The following is a 19,248-nucleotide window of genomic DNA, read 5'->3' on the forward strand; positions in this document are numbered from 1 at the left end:
CACTAGAAAGCACAAAGTAAACAACCTTTTTGTTCTTCAGGCTACAACTCATTAAAAATACAAATGATTCCTTCTTCATACGTTCCCCCTACATAGAATGTTAAATGGTGGATGACCCTTGTTCCCATCGATGAACAATAGATTTTACCATCTAGGTTGGTTATTTGGTGGCTGTCTTGCTCACTGTTTTTTGAAGGGGATACTAGAAAGGACCCAAGACAATCTTCACACATCTGTGCACTTATGGAGAAAAAGCAATCTTGAAGACTGCAGTTCTCAGTAAGGAACAATCAGGAGGTCAAACCTTACTCACCATCTCCCATGCTCTTGTAACTTCTTACTTAGATTACTATAATACACTGTACATGTGCTATCCTTCTGAAAACCATTGAGAAACTTTAACTGGTGCACAATGGGGCTGCATAGAGAGTAAATGGTGCTGGATACACTGCACAATGTAATACCACTATTACATGAGCTACACTGGCACCAGTGCTATTCCATGTGTTGGTTTTCACCTTAAAGACCTACAGTGGAACCTCAGATCACGAACGCTTCCAATCACAACCACATTGGGTGCTGACCAAAAAATCCATTAAATGTTTCACTCTGGTTGTAAACACATCTTTGAGTGGTGATCAAACACAGCCACAGCGATTTTCCCTACTGCAGTGATTTTGCCTTCCATACCATCTTTTGGGGATTGCGCATGCACAGTTAGTCTCACTTCCAGTCATGACTAAATCAAGTTGCAACCGAAGTGCTAGAACAAATTACAGTCAAAAATAGTTGTTGTCAGATGGGAAAGAGAACAAGAGATTGCTTGAGTGGCTAGGCATAGCATGAGCACAGAGAAACTGACAATGTAGAGAATGTGTAGACGAAGTAGGAGACTTATCAAGGAATTTAATACATTCCCTGCCAATTTCTCTACCTAATTTCTCCTTGCAAAAACTTTGCTACCGGTAGTAGGAAGATGGTAATCAACACTGGCAATCATATCAATTCCTTCTTGCTTTCCCATCAATTTTGTGGGAAGGTGTCAAGGAATAAGGATCACGAGAAGAGGCATGGGGTCAATGGCCACGGCAGCAAGGAGCCTTCCTGCTGTCTTGGGAAGGCTCCAAATCTGTCTGGGGGTTCTGGTCCTTTTGAACCAGACCAGATCCTCCCTGAAGGGGAAGTGACGCAGGGGACACTACCGGGGGTCTGGTTAGGGGTCAGCATACCCCACCAGACGAACCGGCCCAGTCTTGCACCAGCGGTGGTGTGAAGCCGGCCAGGCAATGCCGGGACGGAAAGATGAACGGTAACATCTGGAAAGAGATGGAGGAGTACCTACAGAGAGAAGAAAGAATTAAAATCTGGTGTTGGTGAGCGAGAACGGCTAAATGACCGAAGGAGACTTTTGGATCTTTATTTTTCAATTTTATTTTCAATGAAGCTAAATCTGCTGAAAATGGAACCGGAAGCGGATATTTGGCGATGGGGTGAATAGCGAAGGCTTCAGAACATAGCAAATTGCCCAAGATTGGATTACTGAGACATATAATTATTTATAAATTTGCTTTATTAAGATTGGGAACTATACATTTTCTTTGTGGAGGCTGTGTTTTTTTTCCTTGTTTTCATTAAATGAAGAGGAATATTACATACCGGAAGACTTGAAAATGTATCATTTAGCACCATCTAGTGGTTGGAGGACAGTCGGTCTAAATATGTTTTTGCTAAATTTTGGTCTTGGTGGAAAGCATATTTTATTTGCTTGGCCTTCACATTTGTTTTTCTATGAAGAAAGGATGTTACCAGCTATGGCATGGAAAGAAGGAACATCTGAGATGAGATAATGAAACTGACTGAACTGACTGAACTGACTGAAAAGACAATGGATAAAAACTTCGGAAAGGGGCGGCATACAAATCTAATAAATTATTATTATTATTATTATTATTATTATTATTATTATTATTATTATTATTATTTGAAAAGAGGCCAAAGACACCATAAGGAATATAGATATGGGAAATATAGAAGCCAACAATACTGTAAAGCAGAGGAAGAGGACTGAGTTTTACCACAGAGTTATCAATTTTTTAAAAAGAAAAGACTATGCAATTAAATTAAATGAATTGGAATTATTATTGATTTCATTTTATTGGAATATATTATTGAAAAGGAAATAAGAGATAAAGAATGTTAAAATGGAATGATTGATTAAGGAAGAGAAAATTGAAATGGTTATGATTATTATGAATGAGAAAAATGAAAATGGTTATAATTATTAAGGGTGTGAAAATTAAAAATGGATATGATTATTATTGACTATTTGAATTATACGTTTATAATGTGATTTATAGTGATAAATAAAATAGGAGGAAAGGGGGAAAGATAGAATATAAGCTATGATTATTAAAGAAGGATTACTATGAGATAAATAATTAGTATTGATTATGTTGGACATGACAGTGAAAGATAGATGGAGTAAGGAAAAGTTCTTTTTTGGGGAATGATAGTTAAATTAAATAGATTAGGAAATATTATCACACTGCAATTGGCAGCAAAAACAATTAGAATGGGGAAGATTATTACACTGGGTGTGACAGTGATGGATAGATTGGGGAAGATTATTATACTAAGAATGACAGTGGAAAATATGTAGATTAGAGAAAATTATTATCTTGGGATTCTCAAGAGAAGATTTTTTTGTGAAAAATAAATAGGAAAATATGTTACAAAATGATTATGACTTGTTAAATTGGAAATGATATATTGGTAAAATAAAAGGAATGAAAGGAATGATGAAATGCTTAAAAACAGAGAGTAGAAAATCTATTTTAATTTTTTAAAATAATAACCCTTCTTCCTTTATGTATTGATAATGTTATAATCAGATTAAGGTATGATGTGAATGGTTTTTTTTCTTTTTCTTTTTTCTTTCCTTGCTGAGGTATAAAGAGAAGTAAATTTGGAGTCGTTTTTTTTTGTTAAGGCAGCTACGATAAAATGAGGGGTTAAAAAGCAGGAATGAGTTAAGTAAGAATACAAGAAATGGATTGAAGCATGACAGCATAGTTTTAGTAGGAAAAAGGCAAAAAGCCAAGAGAAATTTGGATAGCTAATAGCATTTTAAATACGCGTGAAAGCGAAAAATAATCTCTGAAATTCAGGTGATAAAATCTGAAAAGGAGGTAACACAAGATGAATGATGTGTACTAGAATAAAATGGATAAATAATTAGGAAATTTTGATTAAGAATTTGGCCATTGATATTATATTGTATTGTATTTTAATTTGAGGTATGTGAATTTGAATATCTGAAAGGTGTGGAAAAAAAATAAACAATTTATACCCCCCCCCCCAAAAAAAGGAATAAGGATTACATGATTGCAGCTGACTACAGTAGTACTGAGGAACAGCAGCAAAACAATTTCCCCAAATTTAATTTGCACTGTAGTCACAGGTTCTAGTATTCTGTAAACTAAGCTATTTGAGTTACTTTGGGTTCAATAACTGTTGCTATATATCAGTGGTGGGATTTTTAAAAAATACTACTGGTTCTGTGGGTGTGGCTTGGTGAGCATGGCAGGGGAAGGTTACTGCAAAAGCCTCATTCCTGCTCCAACTCACTAATCTGCTTTCCAGCTCCATTTCCCTGTGCAGGCCAACAAAAGAAGACCCAGCAGATCAGCTGGGACTTGAGAGGCAGCGAATAGATGGGGGTGGGGGTGGTGGTGGCAGCCAGAGGTAATATTTGCTGGTTCTCCAAACTATTCAAAATTTCCACTACCAGTTTGCTAGAATCGGTCAGAACCAGCTGAATACCACCTCTGCTATATAGCTTCCAATTTAACCTTTTTATTTAACCAATTGAAGATTAAAAACTATCAGACAGACACTAGAGTTTTAGAAGACTTGTATTTTGTTTGATATAAATAAGTTGTTAGAGACAAGATTTTTCATAAACTGTGTAAAAGTTATCAAAGTGCAAATAAGTTTCTGAAACAAATAATAGTGTTATCTTATCTTTTATATATTTGTTATATCTTGAGGAGGAAATGCTCTGGAAAATTCTAACTACAGGGGGTGGACAGAAAAATGGAAACACCTTGCAGCTCTTCCGTGGAATCCAGATTTGTGAAGCTCCCTTCAAACACTTTTGTGGAAACTGGGTTATGTACGTGTCTATTGCAGTGATTTTAGGAGCTGCGGTCTTGCGATCTGCTCTAACAATTCACTTTAGAGTCCAACGGTCTCTCTCAGACAACTTCAACTTTTGACCAGACCTGTGCTTGGCTGAGGATGTTTTCTCTTCTCTTTCAAAAGCAGTCATTACTTTTGTAATTACTTGAATCGCCAAACATTCAGGCACTTTCTGTTCTGTTGCTATCATGGATTTCTATTTGATATCAATAAGTAAGAAAAAAGTTTTTGATATGAATCTTATAATGACTTCCTTATTTTAGATGCAGGAATACTAGCAATAAAGTTTATGTGACATATATAAAGAGTACACACTTTCTTCAACTATATTAATTAACATCTAATGTTTGTGACAAACAGTTAAGGTTATAAAACACTCTAAATTCATTTTACATATTTGTGTTGAATTGATTATCTTTAATACCAAGGTTACATAACTGATTACTTTTTAATACCTAAGTCACATACTCACCACTGATATGGCTTGAAATCATACTGTCAGTATTTTTTACTTCATCAAATTTCATAAATATTGTTTCCAATCTGAAAAATACAAATAAAATATGCATTTTACACTTTTCCCTTCCAAAGCCAAATTATTATTTTAGATTATAATTTAATGTAATGTCCACAACTTAAAATTTCATTTTCTATATTCAAACACCAAGTTTTAGAAAGCCATTCTTACAAACACAAGAATTAATTGTAGTACAGTTTAATAAATTATAGTTAAAATAATCAAATCCATTTCTAAAATAAGATTAAAAACAAAAAATACACATAAAATTTGATAAAATAAGAGTGTCAGATCCTTGACATGATACTGTCATTCATATGGAGGGAGGAGGGAGCATGGGGATAAGCTGTATATTATCATCTTTTTCCTGGTGCCTAAACAATTTGAAATATGGGAATGGGATAAGACGGGAAGGCTATGTGGATTGTGTTTTTATTTGCTGAAAGCAGAAGAAGATCCTTCTTTAAAGCCCTTCATGGCATTGGACCAGAATACATCCGGAATCACCTTCTACCGCACGAATCCCAGCGGCCAATAAGGTCCCACAGAGTTGGGCTTCTCCAGGTCCCATCGACCAAACAATGTCGTTTGGCGGGTCCCAGGGGAAGAGCCTTCTCTGTGGCGGCCCCGGCCCTCTGGAATCAACTCCCCCTGGAGATTAGAACAGCCCCCATCCTCCTTGTCTTTCGCAAGTTACTCAAGACCCACCTATATTGCCAGGCATGGGGGAACTAAGACATCTCCCCCAAGCTTTCTTATATTTTATGTTTGGTATGTATGTGTTGTATGGTTTTTAACAGTTGGGGTTTTTAATATAATTTTTATTATTAGATTTGTTCCAATGTTATACTGCTTTTATTACTGTTGTGAGCCGCCCAGAGTCATTGGAGAGGGGCGGCATACAAATCTAATAAATTATTATTATTATCCTGGGAACGATTCCTTATCTGTTTCTCAAGACGGCTGTTACAATAAACATCTCCATACCTATGGATTGGCTAAATCTACATTTGAATGGGAGGGAGGGATTCTAAAGCTTTATTTCTAACTGTGTAGTTTGGGAGGGAATTTAGAGTCCCCTTCCCCTGTCAATGTTCCCTTTTTTTTTTTTTTTTGGTGTGAGCAGAAAAATATAATGTCTGAGCGGCACATTTTCATGCCTGGAGGTGGATCGATTGGAAACACGGTCGTTAAGCGAATCTGGCTACTCCCCCCCTCCTCCATTATCTTTGTTTGTGAGATGGTTGCAAAAGGGGGTCACGTGACCTCAGGACACAGCAACAGTCATAAATATGAAACGGCAGCCAAGTTTTGATCACACGATCATGGGGCTGCTGCAAAGGTCGTAAGTGTGAAAAAGGGGGCATAAGTCCCTTTTTTCAGGGCCGTTGCGACTTTGAACGGTTAGTAAATGAACCATTGTAGGTCGAGGACAACCTGCCCTCCCCGCTAGATGTTTTCTGTGGAGTTTCAAAATGGACTCCTGATCTGCTTCTAAAAAAGTACACTGGTCAGACAGATAATTCTCAACTTCTGTTCTGATCCCAATGGAGGCCGTTTCTATCTCCTGAGTAAGATGGTTAAGTGAGCTCTGCCTCACTTTACCACCTTTTTGGCCACAGTCATTAAGTAAATCCTGCAGTTGCTTGGCAGAAGATCCCAAAAGATGTTCACATAACCCGGGGACATAGCCACCATCATAACTATGGACCAGTTATCAAGTGTCCAAAATTTGATCCAATAACCCCTTTATTTTTGTAGCAAAGTCCTTCCTTCCTCTGTCCCTCCATTCATTTCATTCTTCCTTCCTTCTTTCCTTGTTCCCTCCATTTCTTCTTCCTTCCTTCCTTCTTTCTTTCTTTCCTTCCTTCTTTGTTCCCTCCATTTCTCCTTCCTTCCTTCCCTCCCTCTCCACTTCTCTCTTTCCCTTTTCTTTCTCTCCACTTCTCTCTCTCTCTTTTCCCTCTCTCTCATTCTTTCCCTCCAGGTCTCTCTCATTTCTGTGTACCTCTCTCTTTCTCCCCCCCTTCTCTCTCTCATTTGTTTCTCCTCCCTTTTTGCTCTCATTTCTCACTTTCATTTCTGTTTTTTCTCTCTTTTCTCCCCTTCTCCCTTTTCCTTTCTCTCCCTTCTCTCTATCATGTTTCCCTCTTTTCCCTCTCTTATTCTCTCTCTCTCTCTCTCTCTCTCTCAATCTTTCTCACATTTCTCTCTCTTTTCTCTCTCCTTTGCCTCATTTCCCCTATTTTTCTTTCTTCTTCTTTGGATGTTTTTTTACCATGATTTTAATCAAGAGTCACTCCTCTCTCTTTTTTGTTTCTCTCTTTTTCCTCTCATTCTCTGCCTTCATCATTTTCTCATTTCTCTCTTTTTCTCCTCTTTTTGCTCTCATTTCTCTCTCACTCTCTCCCTTTCATTTCTGTTTTTCTCTTCCCTCTCCCTCTTTTTCCTTCTCTCCCCTTCTCTCTCTCATTTATTTGTTCTTCCTCTCCCTCCATCATTTTCTCATTTTTCTTTCTCCTTTTCTCTCTCTGATTCCCTCTCCCTCCCCCCCTCTTTACCTCATGCAGTCAGCAGCAGCATGTAGAAGGAAAAAAATAAGTGCAGACATCGCTCCGATCCCTTCAGGCCGGGGTTGGTGGGTGGGGGCTCCCAGTGCCTCTTCTTTCAAAGGCCGCATGGGGGCTGAGGCTCTAGAGACTGCAGCCCCCATGTGGCCTTGGAAAGAAGAGGCGCAGGGAGCCCCCGCCCACCATCCCTGGCCTGAAGGGATCAGAGCAATGTCCGCCTTTTTTTTCTACACACTGTTGCTGGCTGCAAGAGGTAAAGAGGTAAAGAAGAGCGAATGGAGAATCAGCATGGGTGGGTGTGGTCCGGAGAGCCGTAGAATCTGGGTGGGGTTCTGACCCACTGGGGTTTCTCCCCTCCTGACAGCTTGATTGTCGGTTGCAGCTGTCGGGCGGGGAGAAACGGCGCCCAGCTCCACCGTGCACCATTGGAAAACGCTGCACGGCAGTTCATTTTTGGGTGCACGGCCGCGCACCTTAGAGGGAACAGTGCTGTTCTGCTATCACTTCTCAATAAAAGATTCCTTTTGAAATACCACGTTTCAAGAGTCTATACTTTCTTGGGAATGGAGGAGAGGCAGATTCTTATAAAAAGCAGACTCTGCAAAGTAAGTAAAACCTGGAGAAGGACCGTTGAACTTACCTAAACGGCCTTCTCGGTGCACTGCAAAGAGAGTCCAACGTGGGTAATTCTCTTGTCTCATTGGAAGGGGCTGAGTTTAATTTAAATATGAGACAGGCACCGCCCCCTTAGCCCTCCAATCTAATATAAACGAAGGAGCAGTTAAATCAGGATAACCTTTTTATTGAATCATCATAACCAAGAAAGTTTAACAGCTCTAAGACACAATAACATTAGCCCAGATCCCCCAGCCGGGTGGGATTGGACTCTCCTTGCAGTGCATCGAGAAAGCCGTTCAGGTAAGTTCAACGGTCCTTCTCCAATGCACTTGGAAGGAGAGTCCAACGTGGGATATACCCAAGCTTATCATGGGGGGAGAAGGCTGGACCAGGGATGTAGGAGATGAGCACACCATTTGTAAAACACGTCTCCCAAAAGCTGCCTCTGATGAGGCAAACAAATCAATCCGATAATGTTTTATAAATGTAGACGGGGCCGCCAAGGTGGCCGCCCGACAAATGTCTTGAAGAGACGCCTGAGTTCTCCATGCAGCTGACGTGGCCGCACTGCGGGTAGAATGACCCGTAATTCCCTCCGGAATCTGTTGTCCCTCTGCCCTATAGGCCTCTGCTATACAGTCTCGCAGCCAACGGCTGATAGTTGAGGATGAGACTTTTGCGCCTAAGAATTTAGTTGAGAAAGACATGAACATTGCCTCTGATGATCTAAAGGGCTGTGTCCTGCGAACGTAGATCTTCAATGCTTTCCGCACATCTATCTTATGCCACCTCAACTCTGAATGATGAGTCCCATGTGAGCAAAAAGTCCGGTAAGACAATTTCCTGTGCCCTATGGAACCAGGAATTAATTTTTGGAACAAAAGTGGGGTCCAATCGTAGCATGACCCTGTCTCGGTGAAAGTGACAAAGGTCCTGTCTGACCAACAGTGCTGAAATTTCCGAAACTCGTCTGGCCGAGGGAATAGCCACCAGAAACGCTGTTTTAATTGTCAGGAAACGTAACGGAATTTAAAGTAGTGGCTCAAATGGAGGGCTAGTCAAAGCCCGCAAAACGAGGGTCAAGTCCCATGAAGGGTATCGGTGAACCATCGGAGGCCTGATATTTGAAGCCCTTCTTAGAAAGTCCCTGATCCATGGATGTCATGAAAGAGGGTGATAGTGGTCAGTAGTAATTATGGTGGATAGCGCTGCCACATGTCTCCGTAATGTGTTGGGGGTAAGGCCCTTGTCCAGGCCTGCTTGAAGGAATGTTAGTACTATAAGAGGTGAAGCTCCCTGAGGGTCCATCTCTTGTTGACTACAGAAGGTGCAAAAGGCTGACCATGTAGCCTGATAGACATGTTTGTTGGAAGGTCTACGTGCAGCCTGCATAGTGTCTATGACCATGTCTGGTAAAAGCTGACGTCTCAGGCGGTCCCGCTCAAGCACCACACAGTTAGTTGCCACCACTGTGGTTCGGGATGTATCATGGATCCCTGCCTGAGAGAGATGCGGTGGTCTGGGATCCTCCAGCAGGGTGCGATCGAAAGGTCCTTCAGGTCGGCAAACCAAACCCGACATGGCCAATATGGGGCTACTAGTAGAATCTCCGCCCCCTCCCTCAGGATTTTCCTGATCACCTTCTGTAGGATACAGGCAGGCGGGAAGGCATAGAGGAGTCCCGGCGGCCACTGGAGACATAGGGCATTCACCCACTCCGCTCCTGGAGAGGGAAAACGGGAGATGAATCATGAGAGCTGCGTGTTGTGGCTGGTTGCAAATAAGTCCATCACTGGGGCTTCGAACCACCCGATTATTTCCTGGAATATATCGGGGTCCAGCTGCCATTCTGCCGGGTCCAAAGTCCTGCGACTCAGCCAATCCGCACAGACATTTTCTATTCCCGAAATATGCTCTGCTGAAAGAGAGGCTAAGTTGGCTTCCACCCACCGAAACAGCGACTCCGACTCCCTCATCAACCTTTGGGATCTCGTTCCCCCCTGGCGGTTGATATGAGAGCGCGTTGCTACGTTGTCGGTGAGTATCAACACATGCTGACCTTGTATCTGGCGTGAAAAGCTGCGGAGGGCCGGTGAGACCGCTTTGAGCTCCAGAAGGTTGATATTTATGACCTGCAGGTCTTGAGGTTCCCACAACCCCTGAGATATTTGAGATGAGAGATGGGCTCCCCATCCTCTTAGGCTGGCATCCGTTGTAATTGTCACCGGGTTCCGACCCAGAAACGAGGAACCCCGCTCTATCGCTGGAGAACCCCCCAATCCAGAGATCTCCTGAGTCTTGTGCTGAAGGGTACTCTCCTGTGTGTGTGGCTGGATTTCCCCTTCTGAAATGGCAGTAAGAACCATTGGAGGGGGCGTAAATGGTGACATGCCCATGGGAGAATGTCTATGCAGGATACCAGAGTACCCAGAAGTTTGGACAGAAAGGCTAGTTGAGGAAACTGTTGCTTTTCTAGTGATCGCAACAGCTTTCTGATGTTGTCTTGTCGATCCAGTGACAAGAAGACCATACCGATATGAGTGTCTATGGTCGTGCCCAGGTGCGCCAGATGTGTCGTTGGAACCAGGTGACTCTTCTCCCAGTTGATCGTGAAACCATGGTTTTGAAGAGTCCTTATTGTTAACTGTAGATCTCGGTTTGCTTGGCCCCGTGTCCTGGACAACACGATGATGTCGTCCAGGTACGCCATGAGGTGCACTGAGTGGGACCTGAGTTTTGTGAACGTCCTTGGGGCCGAGGGTAGTCCAAATGGCATTGCCTTGTACTGATAATGGCAGCCATCTAGGCAAAATCTTAAGAATTGTCTGTGAGGCGGGAAGATGGGCACATGAAGGAATGCCTCCTTTAGGTTTACAGATGTCAAGAAGTCCTCGTGTCAGATTGAAGCAAGGATAGATTTGAGTGAGTGCATTTTGAACCTCCTGTATTTGACATAGAGGTTCAATCTGCGTAAATTGAGAATGAGTCGGACTCCCCCGGAGGACTTTGGGACCAGAAATATGATCGAATAAAACCCCCTGCCCTGTTGGTCTGGATGGACCTCCTCTATGGCCCTGATCTCTAGTAGGTGGGAGACCTCTTGATATAACAGAAACCGTTTTTGATAGTCCGATACTAAGGGGCGTGCCAGAAAATGATGAGGTGGAAGACGAAAGAACTCTATCCTCAGACCTTCGGATACAGTGGCCCTTGCCCACGAGTCTGAGGAGGTGGTCTCCCAGGAGCCTGCAAAGCTTTGCAGCTTGCCCCCTAGGGGGTGGCTGGATGCTGAGTCATTTGTTCTTTCTGAACCCCCTGTTTGCTCCTCTGAAGGGGCGCCGACCCTGGTATGTCTTGTTGCGATCAGGGAAGAAGGATCTGTCCGATCTGTAGTTCCCCTGGTTAAAGGAACCTTGGAGAAAGGGTCTCGAGGTCTGTGTGGCTGTCGAGGGGTTTTCTGCACAAAAGGACTGACGTTTCTGAAAGGGAGTGAAGCGTCTATCTTGCCTCTTGTTGGTCTTCGGCATCACCTTCTTTTTGTCCTTATCTTCGATCAGGACTTCTTCCAGGACGTCCCCGATCAGTTTGCCCCCTTTAAAGGGTGAGGAAGCCAGGCTTCACTTAGATTTGACATCCGCCTGCCAATTTCAGAGCCAAATCAGTCCATAGATTGTGGCCCTGTTAAAGAATGAGGCCGCAGAGGTGGCATGTAAAGCCCATGCGGCCATCTAATGAGTTTTACGTACCACATTCTCAGCCTTTTTGTCCTCTGCCCTCAGGCCTTCTGGTGACTCGGAAGGAACCAGGGCCGTAGAAACCAAGCTGGTCACTGGCTTGTCCACCGCCGGGAATCCCAATAGGTCCTTCATCTCCTGATCAAAGGTGTAAAATTTGCGGTCCAGATTGGATGGTCCCTGCACTGTCGCCGGGTTCTCCCACAGGTGTTTGATGTTCTCTAAAAACAGCTGGGAAGAGGGTATATGTACTGTTTCTTGCTTGGGCATTACAAACAATCCCCCAACTGGGGGAGTCACTGTAGAAGAATCAGCTTGCTTCCCTTCCACAGCCTGGTCAATAGTCACTTTAGCCTTATTGAGCAAGACCTTGTACAGGGATGTCTTTAAAAGCCCTGTAAACACTGGCTGATCTGGTGGTTGGTCATCCCCTGACAGTTCATCATCAGGGTCGCTATAGAGATCCCTGGTAGACCTGTCCTCATCCATTGAGCTCGTGAGGGAATGAGAGGATGGCGCTGTCCAAGGGTCCCGAAACCTCACCAGAGCAGGGGTTGCCTGAGCGAATTGTTGCGCTCCCGTTGACAACCCTTGAGAGTATGCGTTACCAATTAATTCTTGTAGTGCTTGAGGCATGTTTTGCCACGCGTCCTGAGGGGTACGCAGGCCAGCTGCCGTTGGTGTGAAGGTGGATGGCTGCGGTGGCCCACACTGTGGAGGCAGGTACAATTGTTGTCTGGTGTTGTAGGCCTCAGACATAGAAGGCAATGGGTGTAAGGGATGTTCTGGGGACCAGTCCCTTTCTGTAGCCGAGCCTAGTACCCCTGAGCTGGTCATGGGGGAGGCTGGCAGAGCAGCAGGCCTGGGGATGGCATTCAGCACTGGATGGGCTGCAGGCCCCATCTGCTTCTGTGTGGCCTCCAATTGTTTCTCCAGAGCCTAGATCCTCTTTTCTGCCTCCCTGAGGGAAGAACTCTGGATGGATTTGGACCTTTGTGCCTTATCCTTGGGGGTGCTGGGCCTAGGAATTATGCTAGATTCCTCCCCCATAGCTGCTGATGGATCTGCCATCATTTTAGGACAAAAACTCACGCTCGCACGGTGAATTTACAGCTCTGTCAATAATATGTCCTTCGTCACGAACAATCACGAGAAAGTAAGGGAAGCCGAAGAACCTACAAGTCCCCTTTTCCGCATGCATGTCGCTAGGGAAGATTATGTAGCCTGTATTGATGCAGCCCGTGTCGTTGAAAATGGCTGCATTGTCAAGGAGACTGGGCGACGCCTCCGTGCACGTTTCAGGCCTTCCGATGCTCTGGTGGGCCTGAAAGCCCAGCGTCTGAGGCGTTGAGAAAAAAATGGGCTGGAATCTCTTTGACGTTTCCTTATTCTCCCGCCCTTTATTTCTGCCCAAAATGGCTGGTCTGGTTGCTAGGCAACCCGCAATGTATCGAGCTAGATCTCTACACCATCTGAGGCTTGAGAGCCGTCCGTGGGCCACTCCTCAGCCTCGCGGTTGTGCAATCCTCCGAATCGTCCACTGGTATGTCCAACAAGGGGGGACGGACCCCCTTGCCATCAAACGCCTCCTTTTTTTGAACTGGGCATGACTGTGGAGGCCAGCCGCCCGGTCGCTCACTCCCTGGACCCAATTGTCGGCGATCCTTGAGGGCCTGCCCGAGGGGGAGCTGCAGTTAGGAGGGTTAAACCCACGGAGGGTATGAACCCTATACTGCACGGAGGGGACTTGAGCTTTGTGATGATTCAAACTCGATCTAAAAGAGAAAGGAAAAGAAAAGACATAAAGTAATTAAACCTTATTGAATATTAATTATTATTATAAATAGATGTAAAATTCCAAAACTTGGAAAGAAACAACCAAAGTTGTAAGAGAGAAAAACTCAGAATCCCTTCATTGCAACTGAGTTTTTTAGACTAGAGGGCTAAGGGGGCGGTGCCTGTCTCATATTTAAATTAAATGCGGAGTTAGCCGTTCCAGGAGAACAAGAGATCGCTGTTTAATAACGATTCCTTGTTCTGGCTCCGTGAGCTCAACCCTGGACACTGGTGACGAGTGTAACTCTGGCCCTGGGCTCAAGTTGCTGCTGCTCAATGCCAGGTTGGTGGTAAATAAAGCTCTCCTCATCCGGGATTTAATCCTGGATGAGGAGGCTGACCTGGCATGTGTAACTGAAACCTGGTTGGGCCCGGAGGGAGGAGTCCCTCTCTCTGAAATCTGCCCAGCCGGGTTTCAGATATGGCATCAACACCGACCCCAGGGAAGTGGGGGGGAGTGGCTATTATACCCAGGGAGAGCCTTTGCCTGCGCAGACTCGTTGCTCCAGAGATTGCGGGTTGTGAGTCCCTCCTGGTGAAGTTGGACTTAGGGGTTCAGGTGGGCTTGCTTCTCATGTACCTGCCTCCCAGCTGCGTGTCACAAGCCCTGCCTGTGCTACTCGAAGAGGTAGCTGGGCTGGCGGTGGGGTTCCCTAGACTTAAAGTCTTGGGGGACCTTAACCTGCAATCACTCGGCGGCTCCTCTGGACTGGCACAGGAGTTCATGGCCACCATGGCAGCCATGGACCTGACCTAAGTAGTAAAGGGTCCGACTCACGAGGGGGGGCACACACCCAACATGGTATTCCTCTCTGAGCAACTGAGTAATGGTCTGAGATTAAGGGGCTTAGAAGTGTTACCTTTGTCATGGTCAGACCGTTTTCTGCTGCGGCTTGACTTCCTGGCTCCAATCCTCCCTCGCAGGGAGGCGGAAATGATTAAGTTGTTCCGCCCCAGGCACCTGATGGATCCAGAAGGCTTTCAGAAGGTGCTTGGGGCTCTTCCAGATGCACTCGTCCACAGTTCAGCAGAGTCTCTGGCTGAGGCCTGGAACAAGGCTGCAGCGGAGGCCCTTGACCAAATTGCGCCGCTGCGACCTGTCCACAGCACTAGACCCTGTAGAGCTCCATGGTTCAACAAGGAGCTCCGGGAGTTGAAACGTCAGAAGAGACGTCTAGAGAAGCGATGGAGGAAGAGTAAGTCCGAATCCGATCGAACACTTGTAAGAGCTCATATTATGACTTACAAAGTGGCGCTCAAGGCAGCAAGATGCGCGTATCATGCCACCTTGATTGCATCAGCGGAATCCCACCCGGCCGCTCTGTTTAGGGTAACCCGCTCCCTTGTTAACCAGGGGGGAGTTGGGGAGCCCTTGCAGAGTAGTGCCAAGGATTTTAACTCATTTTTCGCTGATAAAATTGCTCGGATTCGAGCGGACCTCGACTCCAATTGTAAAACAGAGTCAACTGGCAACGAGTCAGTTGAGGTGACTGGGGCTAAACATCTTTGTCCATCTGTCTGGGAGGAGTTTGACTTGGTGACACCTAAGGAAGTGGACAGGGCCATGGGAGCTGTGTGTTCCGCCACCTGTCTACTGGATCCGTGTCCCTCTTGGTTGGTTTCGGCCAGTCGGGAGGTGATGCAGAGCTGGGTCCAGGAGATCGTCAATGCCTCCTTGGGGAGTGGGTCCTTTCCGGCTCCTTATAAGGAGGCACTTGTGCGCCTCCTCCTCAAGAAGCCTTCCCTGGACCCAGCCATACTCAATAACTAACATCCAGTCTCCAACTTTCCCTTTATGGGGAAGGTTGTCAAGAAGGTGGTGGCATTTCAGCTCCAGCAGTCCTTGGAAGAAGCTGATTATCTAGGTCCTCAACAGTCTGGATTCAGGCCTGGCTATAGCACAGAAACTGCTTTGATCGCGTTGATGGATTATCTCTGGCGGGCCCAAGACAGGGGCTTGTCCTCTGTCCTGGTGCTTCTTGACCTCTCAGCGGCTTTCGATACCATTGACCATGGTATCCTTCTGCACCGGCTGGAGGGGTTTGGAGTGGGAGACACTGTTCTTCAGTGGTTCTCCTCATACCTCTCTGGTCGGTCGCAGTCAGTGTTAGTGGGGGGTCAGAGGTCGATCTCTAGGTCTCTCCCTTGTGGGGTGCCTCAGGGGTCAGTCCTCTCCCCCCTACTATTTAATATCTACATGAAACTGCTGGGTGAGATCATCCAAGGGCATGGGGTGAGGTATCATCAATACGCCGCTGATACCCAGTTATACATCTCCACCCCATGTCCAGCCAACGAAGCGGTGGAAGTGATGTGCCAGTGCCTGGAGGATGTTGGGGCCTGGATGAGTGTCAACAAACTCAAGCTCAACCCAGACAAGATGGAGTGGCTGTGGGTCTTACCTCCCAAGGACAATTCCATCTGTCCATCCATTACCCTAGGGGGAGAATCACTGCCCCCCTCAGAGAAGGTTCGCAACTTGGGCGTCCTCCTCGACCCACAGCTCACATTAGAGAAACATCTTTCAGCTGTGGCGAGGGGGGCGTTTGCCCAGGTTCGCCTGGTGCACCAGTTGCGACCCTACTTGGACCGGGAGTCACTGCTCACAGTCACTCATGCCCTCATCACTTCGAAACTCGACTACTGTAACGCTCTCTACATGGGGCTATCTTTGAAAAATGTTCGGAAACTTCAGATCGTGCAGAATGCAGCTGCGAGAGCAATCATGGGCTTTCCCAAATATGCCCATGTTACACCAACACTCCGCAGTCTGCATTGGTTGCCGATCAGTTTCCGATCACAATTCAAAGTGTCGGTTATGACCTATAAAGCCCTTCATGGCACCGGACCAGATTATCTCAGGGACCGCCTTCTGCTGCACGAATCCCAGCGACCAGTTAGGTCCCACAGAGTGGATCTTCTCCGGGTCCCGTCAACTAAAGAATGTCGCTTGACGGGACCCAGGGGAAGAGCCTTCTCTGTGGCAGCCCCGGCCCTCTGGAACCAACTCCCCCCAAAGATTAGAATTGCCCCCACCCTCCTTGCCTTTCGTAAGCTGCTTAAAACCCACCTCTGCCGTCAGGCATGGGGGAATTGAGACCCTCTTCCCCCTAGGCCTTTACAATTCTATGCATGGTATGTATGTTTGGTTTTTTATATTAATGGGCTTTTAATTATTTCTAACAACAGACTACTATTGTACACTGCTTTATTGTTGCTGTTAGCCACCCCGAGTCTCCAGAGAGGGGCAGCATACAAATCCAATAAATAAATAAACTCAGTCCCTTCCAATGAGACTAGAGAATTACCCACGTTGGACTCTCCTTGCAAGTACATTGGAGAAGCACATTTTGCTCTACAATGGGAACCTTACAACTATGTCCGAGCAAAGCAGAAAACAAGGAGAAATCAAATGGCACAGAGGTATCACCATCGCTCAACCCGAAGCATACTCCTCAGATCTAGTCGTGGAGTTGAGAACACCCCAAGAGGACTCCAAGAAACCATGCTGGTCACTCAGAATTGGGAGAAAGACAGATGGACCCTAATCTGAGGCAGTCAAAAAGCTGGTTGGAAATTAGAGCTGGAAGCCCTCTATAACCAAGAGGCAACTTTCAAAGAAACCAGGAAGGAGGACTGACTGAAGTACCACATAAACTGGCTGGTAAAAGAAATGCTAGAAAACATCAACCTGAGGGGAGAACTGGAACTGCCACCCAGAGGAGACAAAGTCACAGGTGAAACATGGGTGATTACCCCAAACCCCACCACAGCGTATCAAGCTGACACCACAACAAATCCCCCACCCTGTCATTCAAGCTTCCACAAATACACCAGGGCCACCCAGGGATCTACAGTTGGAAAGATAGGCACCTAGGAGTGAAATTTCAGTATTACAAAGTGCCATCTATTCATGTTACAATAAAAACAGTATCTCATTAGTTAGTCATGTATAATCCCAAAAATAAATTTCTAATTCCAAATTATTTACTTTCAGTACGTATCAAACTCCCAAACCTCAACCTCTAATTTTGACATCTAGATAACCAATTTTCTTCTAATGAAATTCACCATTAACTTCCTTTTAACAATGTTAACTCATTATGTTTATCATCTTGCAAATCTATATAAGCCGTCGTGCCTTCTTCCACTTCTTATACATTTTTCTTTAAAAACAAAAACCCTTATATATCCTTCTCCTAATTTAATAAAAATAAAGAAATATAAAAAAGACAAATCCAAATATCTACTATTAAATTTAAAAAAAGAGAAAAAAGAATCCAAGCTTTCAAACCTTACTTTCTAATATACAATGCTACCACTACTTACAAACGCCTCTACTGATGAACTTTTCTAGATACGAACCTGGTGTTTAAGATTTTTTTGCCTCTACATGATCTAAGTATTGCCCACAAGATCATATGTTGCAATGTCCTACCTGTCAAAGATTACTTCAGCTTCAACCACAACAACACAAGAGCACACAACAGATTTAAGCTTAATATTAACCGCTCCAAACTTGACTGTAAAAAATATGACTTTAGTAATCGGGTTGTCGAAATGTGGAACTCCTTACCGGACTCTATAGTATTATCCCCTAACACCCAACATTTTACCCTTAGACTATCCACGGTTGACCTCTCCAGATTCCTAAGGGGCGTACAAAAGCGCACTAGAGTGCCTTCCGTCCCCTGTCCTATAGTCTCTCCTATATCTCGTATTTCTTCTCTACTATATCCTCTATAACCTTCATTGTGTATTATTATATATTGGACAAAATAAATAAATAAATAAAAATAAATACTTATGAACCCTCGTTTCTCTCTTGGCTGTTGCTGCTGCTGCGAGCAGCAGCCAAAACAAGCGCTTTTAAGTTTGCAGGCTCAGAGGATTGTAAGGGAACTAGAGCCAGGCTTTGCCGGGTGGGTTCTCTACCCCCCAGCCCTTCAGCTACCATCACAGCAAAGTGTGAAGGCGGCATCCAAGGAGCTTTCCGCAACTACTCCATCTCACTGCCAGTTTCCCCTCTTGCCTGCCAAATCCTCCACTCAAAGGTGAGCGGAGGAAGTGGTAGGCGAGAGGGGATTTCCACCATCTCGCTGTCAAAATGTGTCCGTGGGAGCCCCAGCCATCCATTGCCTGCCGCCCCCTCCTGCCAGAGGCCCGCGGAGGCCAAAGCTAGGTGTGGGAAGGGCAGGAGAGCCTAACCCTTGCCTGTCTCCCTCCCACACTCTCGGCCAACGACGCCCGCCCCGCCCGCTCCAAAAGCTGCGCCGAGGCCACCTGGGAGCCCCTGCTGCCAGGACAGGTTGGCGGGGTGGGGATTAGAGCCGCTGCCAGGACAGGTTGGCAGGGTGGGGCGGGGGTTTGAACCACTGCCTGGACAGGTTAGCGGGGTGGGGGGCTTCCCCCATGCAGCCTGGGTTCGCCAGTAAGAGCTTCCCCTCGGCCGTTTCTTCCAAGGGTGGCCCACTGTCTTCTTTGCTGGGTGCAAAGATGATGCCACCCCCTGCCGCCTCCTCTCTGCTCGGCTCTCCTGGCTTTCCTCCTGACTGCCCCCACCCTCCTTCAAAGAAGGCCAGGGGAAATTTGACGGAATGCCTGTCAGCTTTATTACTTTTGAGCGGGCCACCCTTGGAAGAAAAGGCCAAGGCGAAACTCTCACCAGTGGACCCAGGCTGCATGGGGGAGGCAGCTGGAGGCTGGGCCCCCCACCCTGCCAACCCGTCTTGACAGCAGCTCAAACCCCCGCCCCGCCCCACCAACCCGTCCT

The 19,248-nt window shown here is 45.7% G+C and overlaps 1 protein-coding gene across 1 annotated transcript in view; it reads right to left on the reverse strand.

Annotated features, from left to right (window-relative positions):
• CLASP2 (cytoplasmic linker associated protein 2) overlaps window positions 1-19,248 on the reverse strand; it is an 817,644-nt gene that overhangs the window by 655,137 nt on the left and 143,259 nt on the right. Inside the window, exon 5 of the mRNA XM_070727408.1 lies at window positions 4,673-4,743. Coding sequence (XP_070583509.1) covers window positions 4,673-4,743 — 71 coding nt within the window. The remainder of the gene's footprint in view (window positions 1-4,672; window positions 4,744-19,248) is intronic.

The sequence above is a fragment of the Erythrolamprus reginae genome, chromosome Z, assembly GCF_031021105.1.
Source record: "Erythrolamprus reginae isolate rEryReg1 chromosome Z, rEryReg1.hap1, whole genome shotgun sequence".
In the NCBI taxonomy this organism is placed as follows: Eukaryota; Metazoa; Chordata; class Lepidosauria; order Squamata; family Dipsadidae; genus Erythrolamprus; species Erythrolamprus reginae.